At 33.5% G+C, this 20,449-nt stretch overlaps 1 protein-coding gene across 4 annotated transcripts in view; it reads left to right on the forward strand.

Annotated features, from left to right (window-relative positions):
* The window catches only part of COL11A1 (collagen type XI alpha 1 chain), a gene marked incomplete at both ends in the record, with an annotated part of 195,096 nt that overhangs the window by 122,656 nt on the left and 51,991 nt on the right, over positions 1-20,449 (forward strand). For all 4 annotated transcript variants that reach the window (XM_082832567.1, XM_082832570.1, XM_082832568.1 and 1 more), the window contains 5 exons: positions 1,004-1,057; positions 5,506-5,559; positions 8,237-8,344; positions 8,738-8,827; positions 9,085-9,138. In XM_082832567.1, the coding sequence (XP_082688693.1) occupies positions 1,004-1,057; positions 5,506-5,559; positions 8,237-8,344; positions 8,738-8,827; positions 9,085-9,138 (360 nt within the window). The remainder of the gene's footprint in view (positions 1-1,003; positions 1,058-5,505; positions 5,560-8,236; positions 8,345-8,737; positions 8,828-9,084; positions 9,139-20,449) is intronic.

The raw sequence follows: 20,449 nt of genomic DNA on the forward strand, positions 1-20,449 counted from the left end.
TGAGTAGTATGAATAATCCATAATGCAGTCTAAAGAAGCAATCTATTTCTACTAAGTATCTAAAACATAAGAACCTCACAGAGTTGTTTACTTTAAGTACTTAGTTAATGGCTTCATTTATTTTTTCATGACAAAGACAACATCCTTTACTGAAAGTGATAACATAGTAGATGTGCTCTCCAGTGTTTAATAAACATTATGCTTCCAAGAAGGTATTTAAGAAAACCTGCTGGGAAAAATTTGTCCTGATGACTTCTAAAATTGAGCCTTGCACCTTGTTTCCTTTACTTGAAGCAACTGGGAAGTAAAATGCCATTGTTTATAAGTTTGTATTTCTTTCACATTCTTGTTAGTTAGAGCTCAGACCACCACTAGAGGACACTATCTATCTCTGGTATCCAAGTCTCAGTGCACAAGAAATTGTATTAGGAACACATCACCAAAAAGAGGGAAAAATATTCATTTGTCAAGTACTGAGGAGCTAACATTTTTACAAAAACAAAAATACAAACCAATATGACTATGCTTTTTGAAAAGAAAGATGCTAATGAAATTTAAATGTAAAATATTCAGATTACAGTTGTACAATTTTCTGCTGGTCTCATTTATAGCTATAGATATGCTAAAAAGATATATACAGGGGCTTCCCTGGTGGCGCAGTGGTTGGGAGTCCGCCTGACGATGCAGGGGACACGGGTTCGTGCCCCCAGTCCGGGAAGATCCCACATGCCGCGGAGCAGCTGGGCCCGTGAGCCATGGCCACTGAGCCTGCGCGTCCGGAGCCTGTGCTCCGCAACGGGAGGGGCCACAACAGTGAGACGCCCGCGTACCGCAAAAAAAAAAAAAAAAAAAAAAAAAAACACATTCTACCGTATATGAAGTCAATAGAACATCAAAATAAGATATCTAATGAAGATATAAGAAAATTGCCTAACATGTATTTAGATTATAAATAATTCAAGAAATATTTGTGACGTTTGATGTTTAATATTTGTGATTTCAGGGACCACCTGGAAAGGATGGCCTGCCAGGACACCCTGGGCAACGTGGAGAGACTGTAAGTGACCCAGTTTTCTGATTCAAATTTTCTATCTCAAGCACTTCATCATTTCACAGAAAGATACTTTATTATTAACAAGTCAATTACCAGGTTAAGGACAATGGTGAAATTAATTCCATTTAATCTTTTAAAAATATATTTGCAATACATAAATAGACCTATGTTTGTATCTAAACATTTAAATAAATATACTTGAGGACATGGATGTTACTTGATTTTCCTTGTTTTCAATAACACTTTAGGGATAAGCTGATGGAAAAGACCTCATTGTCTTTTGGATACCTCCACAAGGTTGTCAGCCTTGACCCTTTCACATAAGTCTTTGTTACAGATATATTCCACCCTACCCTTTCACCTTTCCACTCTCTAAAGGAGACAAATTACAATAAACTGCAGGTAATATACTCTTCTATACAGAATTAAGGGATGAAATATTTCCTGCTATTGGAACTGTAAGGCTGTAATTGGTCTAGAACTATGTCAAATGCATTCTCTCCTCTCAAGTAGGAAAATGGAAATGGAAAAAAATGTACCTTAAATGATGGGAAATATAACATTAAATACACTCTCTGAATAACTTATGTGTATAACAGAGGTGGACAACGGGGAAACTGGCAGCTCAACTGTGGTTTAAGAATCCTGGCGGTTTTGTTTATTTATTCTGCCACTGTTAACAAAACTTTGTATCTGACTGTTGCAGTGGGATGGTAGTCTAATAAGAAATCACCATGGATTAGCATGTTTCCTTGGAATCAATTCTTGGTTCCTAACGTTGATTAATTTTATCCAGATTTCTTAAGGAAACCACAACACAGACTACCTTTGACTGTGTGGCTCAAAATTATCTTAGGGTATTTTGCCAGCATGAACACATATTTGGGGTTCAATAGAAATACTGGATAACAGATTTGAAAACATGATGATTTTCTACATAGGATAAACAATCTGGCAGCAGCAGCCAATTCCTGTTTTGCTCACCAAGTGACAATTCTTAGTGTAATGACTTTTTAGTTTTAGTCAGATTGTAAACTTCAAAGTCTTGGATTACCGAAGCAAAATCAAGAATGATTTTAGTGAGACCAAAGAGTAAAATTGTTTGGGTTTCCTCTTGGGAAAGACATCTCCATGATGAGCAAGAAATAAACTCTCTAAAGGACAATCCACATTCAAATTTGCAAACGCATTCTCATTCAAATATTGCAGTCAATCATTTTTAACTAAGTCATGGTATAGCTTCTTGGGAATACCTCTCAAATATTTCCAAAATGTCTTTTGAGGAAGGGGTACCTAGAGAATTATCATTATAAAATCCCTTTTGACTTTAATTTAATCAAGAGCTTCTGCTTCTATCCAAAGTAACCATATTATATATAACCTTTAAAGTTAAAGTGGAAAACTAGCATATTAACTACTGTTTCTAGGATGGATATTCTTATCTAGTAGTTTTTTGTAAACAACAACTAGAATTATGTCTGGAAAATTGTATTCCTGATTTCAAATCCACTTTAAGAACAGTAGTGAGTCACCCTATCACCAGGAACCTTTCTTTCTCACCTTGTTCTGTGTTGACAGTGATTCAAAAGATTATCTTGTCCAACAGTCAGAATCTAGGGCATCTATATTTTGATATATCTGTTTCCTTTTTTGAAAGAAGAAAGTATTTTATTATATTTGAGATTTGTTCCCATTCAGAAATCCTTGAATTGAAGGTTCATTCTGACATCTTACAATTTAAAGCTTTTTAAGACCACTAGGAATAATTAGAGATAGTCTTTATTATACTGAAACAACCCACGTTTGTCTCAGAAACACAGTGACAAATCATGCTTTGACTGTAGAGGTGATCAGAATAGGAGTTCCATTTTTATTACTCATGTATCAAATTAACCTCTGTTTTTCGGGATTTTGAAAAACATAATTTAACTTATTATCCTAAAATTAAATGGCAAGGAAAGTCTTATTACATGACAGTATTAGAATAATCGCACTCCATTCTGATCTATAAAAGTTTTCTTGTACATAGTTCATCTGTAAGATCCTCAGTGTCAGATTTATAAGATACTTGCAAAACTCTGAATGTTTTGAATGAGCAGGCGTATGGTCAATGCTGTTTTCCAGCTCCTTCCAAATCTGTTTCTCACTCAGAGGTACTAGCACCCTCTTAGAACATATGAATACAAGTCTGGGTGGCAAATTTTTCACAGAATTTCCTCAGTTAAGCATTTATTTTTAATCAGTTAATTTTCATAATTAATTATTATTGTGATCAATTTCATCTGCTATTCTTGCTCTCACAGTTACTAAGGAAAAAACTTTATAAGACTAATTTTTTTAAAGTCCTGATTGCATTTACAGCTTTATGTCAAACTCTGTGATTAGAAATTGGGCAAAAGGTGATCCAGACAGAGGGAACAGATTATGCAACCATGTGGTGCATGGTTGTTTAGGGAAAGTTGAGATTGTGTAGACTTGGTAATGGATATTTCATGACATATGCTTAGCAATGAGTTGAATAGATTTGCTTTTGTGGCATGATAACAAGTGGACAGGTGAGTGAACCTGACTTGAAAAACTGTAGTGGTCAAGGAAAGTGGCGAGTATAGTTCAAATAAGACAGGTCTGTCTACTCAACAAGAGAGAAGAAGCTGTATTTGTGAGTTTCTGAGATGACATGGTAGGATTAAATGACTGAGCTTGAGGACCTGAGGAAAGTCTGGGATCTGAAGTCACTTTGTTAATAAAGGAAGAGAACAGAGGTGGAAAATCAAAGGAGAGGATTCATTTAGTGAGAACAATTTTGAGAATGTTAAGCTGAGGAAAAAACATAAGAAGGCATTGATAACAATTGTGATCATGGAAGTTATTGAGATCATCTAAGGAGTAGCTAGGATGTGGGACTAAATGTTGTAAACAAATGATAAGAGTAACAGCACTAAGAGCTGTTAGCTCTCAGTGAAAAAGAAAAAAAAATATTATGTATATATATGCTTACATATGTGGGTACAAATTTCCACACCATTAAGTTCCTGAAAAGTTAAAATTAAGCAGTCAAGCTAAGTAAATGCTATAATATATTTCCCTTGAATTGATTCACTTTGCTGTTGTTATTGATAACTCAAGTGGAAACCTGATGGTCTTAAGAATTAATGTATTTTTTAACAGATCTTTATTGGAGTATAATTGCTTCACAATACTGTGTTAGTTTCTGCTGTACACGAAAGTAAATCAGCCATATGCATACATATGTCTCCACATCCCCTCCCTCTTGAGCCTCCCTATCCCACCTCTCTAGGTCATTGCAAAGCACCGAGCTGATCTCCCTGTGCTATGCTGCTGCTTCCCGCATGTCGATGCTACTCTCACTTCGCCCCAGATTCCCCCTCTCACCCCGTGTCCTCAGGTCCAAAAAAAAAAGAATTAATGTACTTTAAAAATAGGAGAAATTTGTTTTCTTTCCCCATGGCATCAATTAAAATAATTACAGATTCTTTTCCTGCTTTTAAGTTTTGTTTTTATAAATAATGTAACCACAATTATCTGGAAGTTCATGATACAAGTGTGGGGCTAGTTTCTGCTCTTTGCTTTCTAACTTTCTTATTTCCAATCTGATGTTATAATGAATAAAACTTTTGCAAATACTATTTGCTTTAATTCAGTTCTTTGGCAGGCTTGTCAGTATTTTGAATCTTTATCCAACTGTTAAGTGTCAATTAACTCACATGAGAAGGAAATTTGCTAATCATAATACAGTCATGCAGAATGAATAACCCAGGAGTCTAGAGAAATATAGACACCAGAACATATGCCCAAAGGCCTTGTTTAGTGAGTACATGTGCTCACATCTACTGGATTTTATTCTAATGACTGCATTATATGCAAGGTACATTTGTAAGTATATTCTTTTGGGTTTTAAGAAAGAACACTGATAAAATGTTGAAATAATGACAAAGCATGCAAAGCTTTCTTTTTATAAATTTAGTTTTATATCTTGTTTATTTTATGAGATTGTTGGAATGCAGGAAAGAGAAATGCATTAATATCACAGACTGTAGATTTATCTCTGTATAAAGAACCAGTGGACTGTTTCAAAGAATGTCTAAATCCTCATTTATTTCATCCATAAACGTTTCTCGATTAAAATTTCTATGTTGTCTGACTCAGTGAAAGAGGGTTAAGAACACATTTTTGCTCCAGCTTCATCCCATTTGCTTATTTTCTTTTTTAAGCTTATTGAAAGTAATCATAGGACTATAGTGTACAATAGTGAAGATGTTAAGTTTTCAATATAAAAAGAACTGGAATGTAATAATTCATAGGCATTTAAAAATAAGTATTTTTATCCAAAAGATGACTTTCTTTTAATGTGAATTATTCAACTGTCTCAGAGAATTTTAATTTATGCTTTGTGTCCTGGATAGCTTTTATAGATTTTTTTTTTACCTTAGGGGTTTCAAGGCAAGACCGGCCCTCCTGGGCCAGGGGGTGTTGTTGGACCACAGGTACGTTCCATTTACTTTATTTTCCTAACAAGATTTATTTTCTTGTTTATATTTTCACCTTTGTTAAGTTGTGTAAAATTTGCTCATTTTATTGTGAAAAGTTTTTAATTGAAATTTATGTATTTTTATATTTTGGATGGCATTTAAATATATAATTTGCCTGCATCAAATGAACTTCAGCAAACCATCAGTTAGCTAAAGCGATTTTTCAATTGCCTGAATGAATAAAAGAAAAGAATAAAATAAATGACATTAAGTCAGAAAGTTCACAATGAAGGTGACACGAAAGCCTGATCATGGCATCATCTGCTAAAAACACTACATAATTTTTAAATAGATTGGCCATAATCTTTTTTGGGGATTTCAAATTATAAAATGACTTTAGTTTTCTAAGTATAAATTAGATTTAGAGGTATAATATATTAGAAATATAAATCTTCTAACACAATTCTTCTAAAATGTTAATATTTGCATTATATTACATGTTTCTTAAAATTTTTGTCTTCATAACAATGATTTCCATCAGTGATAAAATATTAGTGTGTAATCTTTGAGTAATAGAAATAATGGCAAAGACAAGTAGCTTTTTCAAGGGAGGTGGCAGAAAGAATCTCAAAACTTGATGCAGTATCCTGAATTATAGTATTAACTACTTATAGAAAATAATTCACAGGGATAGAAAACAATGTTTTTATTCTGGCGTAGCCTATTGAATGGACACAACACATCTAGTTTACTCAGCTGGAATTTTATCCCTGCTAATAACAAATAAAAGCAAAAGAGCAGTTGATTGAGTGTTTTAATTATTTAATTGCTTTAAGTAGTCTTTTCTCAGCCTACAATTAGCTCTTAATACTTTGTAACTCAATCACACACCACACACACAGAGAGAAATGAAAACTGTGTCTTCTTTCTAGGAATATGTGTGATAGAAGCAAAAACGAAGAGTTCTTGGATTGGTTGATCCCTTTTATTTCAGAGATCACTTTGAGCCAAGGGAATTTCTGTTTGCTACTTTATAAAGAAGAAAACAGTGTACATGATGCTCTTTTTGCAGATTTCTGTATGTGTGCTGAGCCTTCCTTTTAACTGCTTATCAGTTTTAATTTTTAAAAAACCCTCTAAATAATTGTTTTCTTCTTTATTCCAAACACCTTCACAGCAATTTTTTGTGGAAAAATCTAACTGAAAGAATCATTCCTATTATGTTATTTATCTCTGAACAGAAATAGAATTAGGGCCCCAACTAGAATGTAAACATCTTGGGGCTTAACTGAACATTTCAGGTCCTCACGATTTTGAAAAGTCATCTCTGCCTAATGCAGACATCCGGTTTCTGAGCCCCGTGTTCTTTTTTGTCTCCCTACTTTAAGGCATAAAAATAACAGGTGTGTTATTGAATATGCATCTTCTTTGGATTATTTTTCTTTATTGGTCCTTTTAAGAAAGAAAATTCTATAGCCTATTTCAAATGTAACCGTATTTTCATGTTAGGACAAAGGAAGTGATTTAATAGGAGCAATATTGATTGCAATACTTGATACTCCTTTTTTTGTGCGGTCATGTGAATCACCACTCATTTTTGTCTCAGTGGTGATAGCCATTAAATTAGGATCAGTTCTACATTCCTTACTATTGAAATTCTGATCAGATGTTTAAGGAAACATTCCTATGGGAAGAAATGTTTATGCATTAATAATAAGTTTGGGACCTTCAGCAATACATAATTAAAGGAATTTAAACCTAGAAGTGTACACTCAAATTCGGGATAGACGTGTTTTTTTATCCAAGACCAAAAAGTACGAATCTGTTGCATTTTTAGAAAAATAACAGAGAATGATATTCCATAAGCAACTTCAGTAACACATTCCACTGTTTAACAATCTTAGCATCTGGAAACTTTCCCTTTATGTATGTTTAAACTTAAATCCTTCATTTTGTTTTTCTCTAAGTGGAGATAGAGAGCAACTGGTCACCATTCTCTATTTACACTTGAAATAGCACCACAAACCAGCACCACTCAGAGGACACATAAGTGACCTGACATTTTTCACTTTGGCATTTGCAGCAGTTTAAGGCAGTGGGCTATTTGTTATAGTCTTTGGCCGAAAGGAACTGCCAACCCAAACTCATGATCTTCAGGGTCCCCCTGCCACATTGTCTAGACTTTGTCAAATGAACGTAGATTAACAATTGGAAGGTCTCCAATCATGGAAATTCCAAGGAGGACCACCTTGGTTGTTTGGGTTCCAGGGGACCTGAGCTTATTATCAAGCAGTGATTAATTGAGTAGTGGTACCAGTGCCTCTTTTGCTCCTAAACTCATTTGACACCTAATATAAAAAGAGGGGAGGGTATGAAATTATAGTGAAAAAACAGTTTTTAACAATACTTGGCCTCACTCTGAAACAATCTGGTATTAAATAAAGAAAACAGCTCTTTGAATTTATCTATATATTTCCCTTATACACTCAGATTTTAATAAAGATTACACATAATCTTTCAGACTTCTACCAGGTAATTTACTTTCACTGCTTTATATGCAGTTTTGTAGGACATCATGAAAATAATTGAAAATGATAAAACTTTGTGAAAGGGAGTGATATTTGTTTTGGGTTTGTGTTATCTTTGCCAAAAATAAAAGAGCAATCTAATGAAGTTTGTTTATCCAATTTAGGGACCAACTGGTGAGACTGGTCCCATAGGTGAACGTGGACATCCTGGTCCTCCTGGCCCTCCTGGGGAGCAAGGTCTTCCCGGTGCTGCAGGAAAAGAAGGTGCAAAGGTACACCACGCTCAAGGAATTTTCTTGGCTGAAAATATCCATTTACTTTTTACTGTAGCTTCTCATTACTTGTCCATAGATTCTCTAAATGCTGGTGTAGTATTTAAATGAATGTCAGAAAGATATGTCAGTAAAATATTCAGTTTATTGTATCTCAAGGCATGACTGGACAATATATAAGAACAGTTAGTTCTATTGACCATAAAACCATCCATATATATACACTCAACTGTGAATAGTAGCTCATTTTAATGTATATGACATTCCACACAATACTCTCATCATTAAACGGTATTCAGGTTTTACTCACAGTAGTTTAGAGGTAATTACAATATTGTTTCTGGAAACATGTAGAGTTTACTCTCTATGATGGATGTTTATTATGTTCTTTAGGGTGACCCAGGTCCTCAAGGTGTCTCAGGGAAAGACGGACCAGCAGGACTACGTGGTTTCCCAGGTGAAAGAGGACTTTCTGGAGCTCAGGTATAATTAACATATTAATGAAATATGTGAATAAAATTGCTTATTAGAAGCATTTTTTTAGGTCTCAACTAAATAAAGATTCATGAGTAATTAAAGGGAAATATGTAAGCATATGCATTGGTTGTCATAATACATATAGCAATATACATTAGTGTCTGGAAACACTTCCTAATATTCTCATTTTGTCAATCATACATCTCCTCCTATTTATATTCAATTCACATCAATTCATTATCTTTGCTTTTCACTTTTCCCAGGGTGCACCTGGACTGAAAGGAGGAGAAGGTCCCCAGGGCCCACCAGGTCCAGTTGTAAGTATGATTATAATAAATAGCCATGCTATCCATGATTGCAAATTACAGCTCTTCTTTCATTACTCTCATGCTGTGATCCCACAGTGTGTGGAAGAGAAAATAAACACATGTCAATCAAATCAGTCAGTCAATGCCTGGTTTCTACCAATTGCATGCTCTAATGAGTGCAGGAACAAAAGAGTTTAGATGATTGAAAATATTTATTTTACCACTGCTGTCAGGAGGTAAAAGGAGCTATCTTGCTTCTTACAATACCTGAGGAAATAAATCATAATTTGTCTGATTCTGAGTACTTGATGAGACTTGAATTTTATCAATGCTCATTAAAAAAATCCCGTAAGTGTGAAAGGCATATATCCATTTTGTATATTATCTAGATTGTTTTATTTAATCAATGTAACCTTATGAAATAATCGGCAAATGAGTAAATATCAGATTTTTATTTACTTGAGATACATATAACCCCCCAGAAAGCATTAGAATCCATCCTTCATTTTTTTCCATTAATTTACCTTCATTCTTAGCTGTACTGTGTGAAGTTACCAATAAGAGCCAAACTACCAATTTTAGCGGTTTCTTCTCATTCTCCATTTTATTTCACCAATCTAAAAAGCTGAAAGTTGCCTTAACTTGCATCTCAACTTCTTTATATAACATATTGAAGTCATACTAGTTCCACCTCCAAAATATTCCTTTAATTTGTCCCCTTTTCTTCATTTCCACTACCACCACATTTGTTCAGACTCTTTCCTTTCCCTCTTTGCTTAATAGTGTCTTAACTCCTTGACTCTCTTTCTTATCCTCTTCTGTTAGTTTTGCCCACTGATTGTAGAATTATAGCTTAATACACAACCTTAACTCTTCCATTGCTTTGCTTATACATATCTCATGGTTCCACGCTGTCTTTGGAAACCAAACTCCTTATAAGTTTCTTCAAAATTTGATCCCAATCACTATAGTCTATTTTATTTTTCTCAAGGCCTACATTCTAATTCTACCCAATTTAATGCACTGAATTTCTTGCTTATCATACTACCACAATCTTTATACTTTGCAGAGAATATAGTTTATACTATTCTTCTTCCAGGAAACCCCATTTTTCCTTTCTCTATTTGAAAAAAATCCTACTCATCCATAGAGATCAAGCTTAAATGTTAAAATCTCTATAAGGTCATCTTTGGACAATTTGCTTCCATTTCATATATTAGTGAAATTTCTCTGCTCTTTGTGCTCTTTGTTATGATTTGCATTTTAGAAATTGCATTGGAATATATTTGGTTGTCTGTCTCTTTCATTAGACTGTGAGTTCCTTATGTTACTTTGGTTATATTCACAGCACAGTGCTGTCAATATAATCATTCCATATTTACCTATTTAAATTTATCATACATCCTGATATTGGAGTAAAGTGTATATAGCATAAATAATACTGAGAACATAGCAATATAATCTTTGACAGATTGATTAACATTATATTTAATCTGTAGATCATACAAATGTCATTACAATGATTATGGTGGGTATGGATATCTGATAAGGATTTTTTAAAAAGAAAAGTAAGACTTTTCAATAACTATATTTGATATTCATAAAGTTATATAGAACATTTTAAGATATCCAGTTAGTGGTGGTAGCATGAGTAGGAAAAAATAGTTGAATAAGACAGAAGTGCTTATTTGAGCATAGATAGAATCTTCAAAATTTTCAGTGCAATGCAATCTATTTATCCGGAACTTCAGGTTCTAAAGTGAATTTTATTTTGGAATATGGATGCATTTTTTGAGATCAATAGTTATTGCATCTGTGAAACCTGAATCATGAGCACAACATTTAAATTGTTTAAAGTTATTTTTTAGGACCCAAGCAAACAATGTTATCTGAGGTCTTTGGACAGTTGAAATCAATATATTTGTAGGGTACATAATATGCCCAGGAGATAGAGAATATACTTTAATAGAATATTACTCAACAATTATCCGGTTACATGTGAAAGAACATAGTAAATATGATTTAAAAGATCTAATATTTATTCATTTAGCATCAAGAATCGCTTATTTGGCAATTACTACTTACTCCCCTGTATACAATTAAGCTCCACAGAAGATATACCTCTAAAAGACTTAAAATAAGGGAAACAATTTTGAAAAGAAACACGCCAAAGACCAAATAGCACTATAAGACAGTCAGTGATTAAATGCCTAATGATATACAAACAACAAATATTAATTATTCAAGGGCAGGGGAAGAGAAGAGAAATCAGTAAAAGGGTCATGCAGGAGGTGGCATGGCTTGAACTTGGCTTCAAAGAGTATAGAGGATTACAAAATCATTAAGATCTAGAGAATGATACTAGGAAAGGGATAAGGTGTTTAGGGAACATCTGGTCTTACCAAAGTGTGACACCTTGGGAGAGGGACTAAAGTGTGATAAATTCTTGCTAGGATCCAGGTACTCTGCTATGTATTTACATAATATAATGCTAAAGCAGAAATATAATGTGCCATATGATTATTGAAGCTCTAAAATGCCACGTTGAAGTAATTTGAAGATTTGAAGTTTTTGGAGTAAATGGAGTAAAAAAAAAAATAAAGATTTTTGGTGCAAACAAATTTAATAAAGTTTTAGGGAAAAAGTTATCATTAGTGTGTAATACATAGCAGAGATGGGAGAGACTCATTGAACATAAAAGTTCAGTGATCAATGTCATAATATGAGTGAGCCAATGATAGTACAGTGGGAAGTCAAAGGCCAGTGCAGATGGAACAAACACTAGGAAGGCAGGATAGTAGGATTTATTACTAAGATTGGATATGGGCAGTGAGGAAAGATGAAAACTGAATGATGACTTCGAGCTTGTGTCCTTGGGGGAATGACAATTTAGTGATGCCTGGTCAGTTTTACCTGGTCAGGAAATACGACAAACACAAAACACTCTCACACGAAAGCTCAAAGCCTCTTAGTAGTCACAAAAGATTTTAAAATGCTTTTATACTTTGCTAATAGAAATGCTCCACAGATGCTGACTGTGAGTTTATTTATTTGGAATTAGAATCTATTCTTACAATAAATTAACATACGCAATTCAATAGGCATCAACCAATTAAAATTCTTCCTCAAAGTTGTTGGAAAAGGAACCACTAAAAGGAAAGACATCATCCACATTTATTAGTTCTTTATGCTATTACTCTAATTGCTGTAAAATATAACAGAGGTTCATGATGATGACTCCCACTTCATAACAAGTGCTAAACAAGCCTCAGTTTACTCCAGTTAAAGCAATTATATGCATGTGAAATTTGATTTTGAAAATTTTTAATTCCAAATTACCAAGATTAAAACAAAAGTTGCTGATTTTCTGGATGTAAACTATAATTTATTCAGAAAATTTGTTCATGTTAATTCTCATTTTTTGAGGTTAAAGACTTAGGGGGATTATCTTGCAACTGAGAGTATAAACAAAGAATAAGAAGTGCTGACTTCTTTGGCAAGAAAGATAACATGTTCCATTTTGCAATGTTGATCAAAGATGTGACATCGAAATATCAGAGGAAAATATCTGGTCAGTTGGTGAGAGACAATGAAATTGTAATGCATAAGGATAAAGGTGTAAGAGTATCCTGTAGAACTCCTGAGTCTGTATCAATCTCATATTAACTTTACCTTAGGGATATTGACCAAGTATTGGTAAGTGCAGGACTAAAATTCACAGGAACAGAGAGGGATAGAGATTCAGCACGTATGCATACTAAGGAAAAAATATCAAAGTGATGAGTTCTCTAAGGAAAAAATGTAAAGAAAGATGTGGATGGTAAAGGAAGTAGAAAAGGGAAAGGAAATTATTAAGAGTATTTATTCTTTCAACTCATGCTAAGAACTTTATAATTGTTATTTGATTCTTGCAACCTGGCCCAGTAGATATTATCTTTCCATTTTTAAAGGCAAGGGATCTGAGACTTAGAGAAGGTAAACAACTTGCCCAAGTTCATAGTCCTTTGAAAACGAAACACCACAGCACATTACATAGACCCATTTCCAGACATGTGTATCTCTTACTCTGTAAACATTGGCCTAACATTCTCTCTCTCTCCCTCTCTCTCTGTCTCTCTCAGTTGCAGTTTTCCAAGTCCTCTTCATCCTTCTCTATTTTGGTGAAAAATTTGTCAAAAGGAAAAGAGTTAGAGGAGCTAATATTACAGCTAACTAGGCTTTAATATTCCTATATGTGCTCTTTATAATCATTCTTAACTTGAATGAATCAAAGACTAAACTGCTTAAACGGATGTACAAGTTGGATCCTTAATGACCATAAATATTTTCCAGTATACTATTGAATCCTTAACTTTTTTCCTTAGAATACAATTCTTAAGGAGAGTAGTTGTGCTGTCTTTCTGGAATACTAGAGAAATAATAAATTCCCTCATTGCATAGGACATCAATGAACTAAAACTAAAAGCAGGGTTTTTATCAACAGTTCTTGCTCACAGTGAGATTTGTAAAGTGTGTACATGTCACAGTTATGCACGTCAAACAGTATACCCTTTCAATATATTCTGGCCCATACAAAGCAAAATGTATTTAATAGTCATCCATCTATACCTGTGTACATGTATACACTTATAAATATATTTAACATCTCTTCTTTTTATTCATAATCTATTCAGTTGGAAACATAGGCCAGACTGTTTGTATCACATTGTTATGACAGCCTATAGAAGTGGGGTTATTGAACTCTGATAGGTCTAGCTATGATGCCATTGGCTTGTATTTAGAGAAACTATAACGTGTAGAGTTGTATCAACCAAAAGTATCTATTTGAGGATATGGGAGATTTGTATGCAAGGCTCCTATTCTGAGTATCCTCAGAAGAAATCTCTTACTAATAATAGCATTAGAAATGTTTGTAGTTTCTTGAGCAGTTAGCTGGTTTTTTTTTTTTTCTTTCAACTGTTACAAAAATTAAATTTCTCTTTTTGTTATGGCTTACGGAAATAATGGAGTCAAATTTGGGACACAGTAGAGAAGATAACTCCTTGCTTTTTGACTGTTTTTGTAACTTTTTGCGTTCAACTCTCTACAAAAAGTACATATAATGTACTTTAATATTATCTTCTTTATTTTATTAGAGTTACTTTTTAAAAATGCTGTACAAGACCCATTGCATTGAATTCATAAACCATCAATGGATCATGACCTGCATTTGGGAAAAGCCTTGGTCTCTAGTATGCATTTTTAGATTACTAATATTGTTAGTCCTATTTTTTGCCAATAAAAAAGTTACTTGCTTCTTTACATTTCTTACCTAACATTTCTTATTTATATTATCTTTTATTTATGTCTTCCCTGTAAGCTGCTGTAAGTCTTTTCTTATGGAAAACTATAATTAAATAAATATCTGAATACACCAATCTATTAAGCTGGAGTTTTATAGATTCATTAAATGGACATTTCCTGCATAGAGCTTATGGTTTACTGAGGATGATGGATGTGGAATAGATAAAATAACATATTAAGTAATGAGTAATATATTAAAAGATAGAACAAAGAAGTCGAAGTGAAAACAATGTATTTTCCCTAAAGGAATTAGGTTGGAGTTAAAGATATAAATAAAAATCAATTTGATATATGAAAAGCAAGTTTTTTATGGGTTAGACTTAGTCTTGAAGTCTTCATCACTGTTTTAGTCCTCTTAGCAAAGAATTGGTATCTCAATGTCATAGTTCTCTGAAGGTCTAGCTACTCGGACTGAATGTATATTGAGAAACAGTTTTTAGTGCTCCTGCTGAAGACAAACAAAATTTATCCCAACAGGATACTGTGACTTTGGGCTTCTAAAATCTGGCAAAAACCAAGCGTTCTCTGTATGCGTGATGATGTACAAAAAAGCTGGTAATAGATGCCCATCAAAGCAGGGCATGTTTTCTCATCTCAGGGGGTTTACTCGCTAAGTGGGTGTCTTGATGCACACACGCAAGGCAGGAAGAAGCAAGGGGCTGAACGGCAAGAGAGGGAGGCAGCATAGCGTTTTTCTCATATGTTGAACACAAACTGAGTAAACATTTTATATTTATGTTAACACAGTATATACAAATATATTATGCAAACGAGTTCTCAGATTGCATTTACCACCTATATTTTCATAAAACAAAATCAAGGAAAATATATTCCCTGAATAATCTCTCCCTCATATGCTTTTTCTGATAAAAAAAAAAAAGTCCCCTCGGGGACTTTCCTGGCAGTCCAGTGGTTAAGACTCCGCGCTGCCAGTGCAGGGGGCACGGATTCGATTTCTGGTGGGGGAACTAACATCCCACATGCCGCCCGGTGTGGCCAAAAGATAAAATAATAATAATAATAATTTTAAAAAATCTCCTCATTTCCAACAGTTATTTCTCTAAAAATAAGGAGATTTAAAAAATAAAATAGTGTGCTGGTAAAGGCCCTCTATCCTTACAACCACATTTCTTCCCCGTCCCCAGGAGTGGGAGTTAATATGGAGAATGTATATGGGGAGGGGGCAGGCACATAGCTGCTAAAAGGTAAAAGTCCAAGATTTCACAACTGTGCAACGTATCAGTCTTTATTCCTTTCCTATGACTCCTATTTCATGATTGTCCCCTGATGATTCTCTCTTTTCCTCTTTATGTGCTATTATTTCTTCCTGTTGTTGTCTTTCCCTTAGGATTTTATATGCCCTTCTTATCATAATTCCTATTTCTTCTAATTATTTGTCCACATCCCATTCCAGAGAACCTTCTTTTCACTGGCTTTTTACTTATTTCTCAAACAAGGAGCTGGAAAAGTTTTTAGAAGGATTATACTTACTAACTGGGTCATATGCTATTCTTTTTAAAATTAAAGCACACTTTCTCTATTGGAATCTGGTTAGACCTCAGGTGGCTATTATGACATCCAATCAGGATGAATCATGTAGAGAGATGGTGGTGGGATCAGTGACCGAAGACTGAGATATTGTAGGACTTTAACTTAATCATTCAGAATTTATGTTTTAAAGTCTGGTAATGCTTGCTATTTTACCTGAATTTTCAGCTTATCTGATCTCAAATACATGTAATCTGCAGAATGAAAATTACCTCAAACTAGTTTTGCCACGAAGGTCAACTTGGCTTTACAAAGAGAGGGACAGACTTTTTTCTTTTTTTGCTTTCTACTTGTATAGCTCTGTTCATAAGGACTTGTGTTTATGTTTCTTTTCCTCTCTCTAGTGGGCTGCCTTCTAATTGAAAGCTGATGAGATGATTTCTCTGTTTACCTCTTTCCTTTACTTTACAAATGCTTCTCAGAATATGAAACACCCAGTGAATATAACAGAAAATATTTGTCTGGGGTTCTCCTGTGTGTGAAGAGTTAGAGAAATAACCACTATTCTCTTTGCTTCAAGGAAATAAACTGATGCTATTGACTTGTGTTTTATTACCATTGCAAGGTTTAGGGAAAAGGGCTGCAGAAGAGGATAAAGCTAACATAAACTTAAAGAGAGGTCACTAATTATAAAAATGTAAATTCCTCTCTTTTAAAAATAAGTAAATGTCCAACCTTCAGTTGAAAATAAGTGACCTATCGTGGTTGCTGTTTAGTATTAAAATAACAGAATACTTCATGATATTACGATTGTTATGATTCCTGTAATTCCATACATACCTTTAGAAAACTTTTAATTTACCTTGTGTCCATTGCTATTTAAATCATACATTGGGGAAATATTTTTATAGTTTTTAGCCTCTTTTTCTCTGAGTTCTTTCCAGTTAAGCACTTTTGATGGGTAAAATATTTATCATTGCTATAGAGATGAGTATGTAAACAGTTTAAATTAGGACTAAAACTACTGTTTTGTGGGAAAAGCTCTACTCTTTAAAGGTATGGCCTTAGATATACCATACACATTCTGGATCTTAATTTTCTCTCCTATAAAATTTAACTTCTGCAATCATTTGAGATTGCATATCTACTTTTAAAGTATGTAGCTGTTCATGTACAGTACTCCAACATCTGTTGCATTCATATTTTAGGACAGACTTTAGATGTATCAACACAATAATATCAGAAAAAACAGAGGGCAAATTATTTCTGTTCCTATTTTGTTGGCGAGAAAATAGAGCCAAATAGAAGTTAATCAGTTTGTTCAAGATGGGAAAGCTACTGGTTTCAGTGCTGAGAAGGAAAAGATCACACATACAGTTGACACTTTTACGTAGGGCTTGCTATGTGCCAGTAAGTACTCAGAGGGCTGAAGATCAATTTAAAAAACAAGCAAAAATTTTACCTTTGTGAGCCTATTATTATCCATTTAACCTATGTTTAAACCCAAACATGTTCATCTTAGATGTAATTGTTCACTTATCTGACAAATATAAAGCCCTCTGTTCTTCACTATAGCCAGTTATAGGACAATGCAATAAATTCTATAACTATAACTGTCTAGCCTTTATGGAAAAAAATGAATCTGCAGTGTGAGCTTCTTAAGGGCTGATGCCTGCCATAATACATTTTGTATTCCCAATCAGTGTCACAAGAGAGTTGTCTCACTATATTTTTGTTAAATGTGTTCTCTTTTTAATATCGGGTTTAAATTTTTTCATTTTTAATGGAATTTCTTCAGTGATTCAATTGGGATTAAAGGATTCATAAGGCTTACTCTTAAAAGTTGACCTGGGAATATTTAAATAAGTTCTGTATGTTGATAACAGCATGTGCTTAATCAGTAGGTTTCATCAGAGATTTTCACTTTTCATTTATAGATGTATAAAATAAAATCACTGCAGAGCATGCTGTTATCAAAAATATCTAGACTGTATGAATGTCAGAGAATGACTGTTTGGACAAAGGAGATAAGCATTGCCATTAATTCTTTTAAGTTTTCTCATTTTAGAAAGTGTTCAACCAATGTGAGCTTGTTCTGGTAGAAGTGGTCTTAAATGGCTTCTATTTCCTCTACTTATTAAAATTTAGCATAATATGTGTGAATTATTGTGGTACAAACAACCAGGGAATTTTTTCTTCACCATTTATGAAGTACTCTGTATTGCAGGAAGAAACTTTGTGTGAATCAGGGCACATGAGCTAGACACTGGGCCTTATGGCCGCCTTTACCTGAAAAGTAAACAAGTCGTACAGGAATTAAATTATATTGCATTTGTAAAGTACTTAGCACAATAGTTGTTTAGTAGGCTCAATAGTTGGAAAATAATAAATTTTCTTAATATACACATCTGTTTTCTAGTGAATTTCCTCTTTTATCATTCTGGTCTCATAGCTGTCAAGCTCAACACAGTCTAAAATGATATCTTCCTCAGGTAGTCTTTGAAAAGTTGGGGTTTAAATTTAAAACAGGATCAAAGAGAAAGGTTTCATGACCTGACATATCAAAATTGCATCTCTTTTTGTATCATCAGTTACAAATAAAATATTTCAGCCCTTAAATTGGATGCTTAGTTTAGATTTGATAACACTAATGGGTAGTAATGCTTTTGTGAGATTTTATAAGTAAAATATTAAAATGAAAATGTAACACACCCACCTTGTATGCACACTGATCCTCAAGAAATCAGATTTTCAGATGTTAGAGATTTATCTTTAGGGATGATAGTGTTTACCCGAATAAAACAGAATCACCCTAGTCACACTGTATATTGTTTTCTGCTTATACTTACACCAAAAAAGAGTGCTTTCATTACTGAACTTTTTCTTTCTCTCTTTTCTGTAATTCAGAATTCTTTGCATTCCTCTCAATTTCAGGGTCCTTGCTCTCCTTCTCCTCCTTTTAATCCTTGTCTTCCTTCTCTGTTCTCTCTCTCTCATTGTCCATCTTCCTCCCTCCCCTGCCCTCCTCCTCAGCCTCCAGGCTTCCTTTCTTTCTTTGCTGTCTCTGCTAAGTAGAGACAAATCTTTGCATGCCTTCCACCTTTAGGGCTGCACTTCTTGAATGCACTCAAGGGACTCTATTCCCATTTTTAATTTCTGCATTGGCCTCTGGAATCATTCATCCAAAGTCTGCCATCTGGTTAACAGTCACACCACTTGTGGTTGACTCTTTTGCATAAAATATTTTAATATTATTAAATTAAAAATAACATTTTGACGGAGGACAGATGTTTATTATTTAAAAAATACTAACTGAAGTTTTCCTTTGTAATCTCTTCTTCTTTAGTATTTGAATTATGATTGGTAAAAATTTATTTTTCACACAACTCTTAAGCACTACATCAATACAAATTGTCATTATCATTGTTCTTGTGTTCATATTTAGTTAGTTCTCTAGCTAATAAAAATAGAAATTAGAACAAAGTCAATAATTCATATTTGTATAATAAAATGACTTCTAATTACATGGGGAGAGTAATATTAGAAGATAAATGTGACAGTACTATATTTTCCAGCTTTTATAAATCATTTCTTTGAGTTTTAAAATGATGATGTTATTATTTAGACTTCTTAATTATTAAGGAAATCTGCTAATAATCATATTTTCTAATATTTCACATTAGTTCAATCTTGAAAGAAAATGATAAATTAAAACTTAGCCACCCATTTAGGAATCTAATGCAAAGACAATATTCTTGTTATCTTTCAATAAATAAAATTGGAAATGGTAAATAGGTTATCTTTGACCTATACATGACTTAGTAAATCTACATTTGCATTTCTTTTATTCTTGCTTTAAATAATGTTTTCTTAAATTGTTGATAGAGATAATTAATATGAAGGCAGTATCCACACTTTTTAAAATTTTACATATTAGGTATTTTTTAAGCAAACTAATTGAAAATATATAGCCTCTATTTTGAAACTCAATTGGACATACCTAGTCAAATGTGAATTATCTAGTTAGTGTTCATAATAAAACCCAATGGTCCCTGCAGAATCCTAAGATAAATTTAAGGACTTATTTTCAGGAAAAAGTCCAAGCTCTGGAATAGTGATTATTGAACTTTATTATGTAAAAAATTATATTTGTACCTCAAAGCAATGACAATTTCTGCACTCATTTTTAGGACTTTGAAATTGTGATTCAGCAAGTTTGAGGTGAAGTCCAGAAGTCACTTTGAAAAATGCTAGTCTAGACAGTGTATCATGCCAATCCAGAATAATACAGGGAGAAAATTGTATAGGAAGGTACTGTTGGATTTATGTCTTATAAAACATTGTGAACAATTGTGAACACTTAAATGAAAAGAGAAAACATCTGTAAAATATTAAAGATATATAATTTTGAAATATTTTTTCTTCTTATCAGTATTTCTTAACTTTAGTATCTGTGCTTAATATTGGGGCTAGAACTTAATCTTTTAAA

Source organism: Leucopleurus acutus, assembly GCF_964270905.1.
Source record: "Leucopleurus acutus genome assembly, chromosome: 2".
Lineage (NCBI taxonomy): Eukaryota > Metazoa > Chordata > Mammalia > Artiodactyla > Delphinidae > Leucopleurus > Leucopleurus acutus.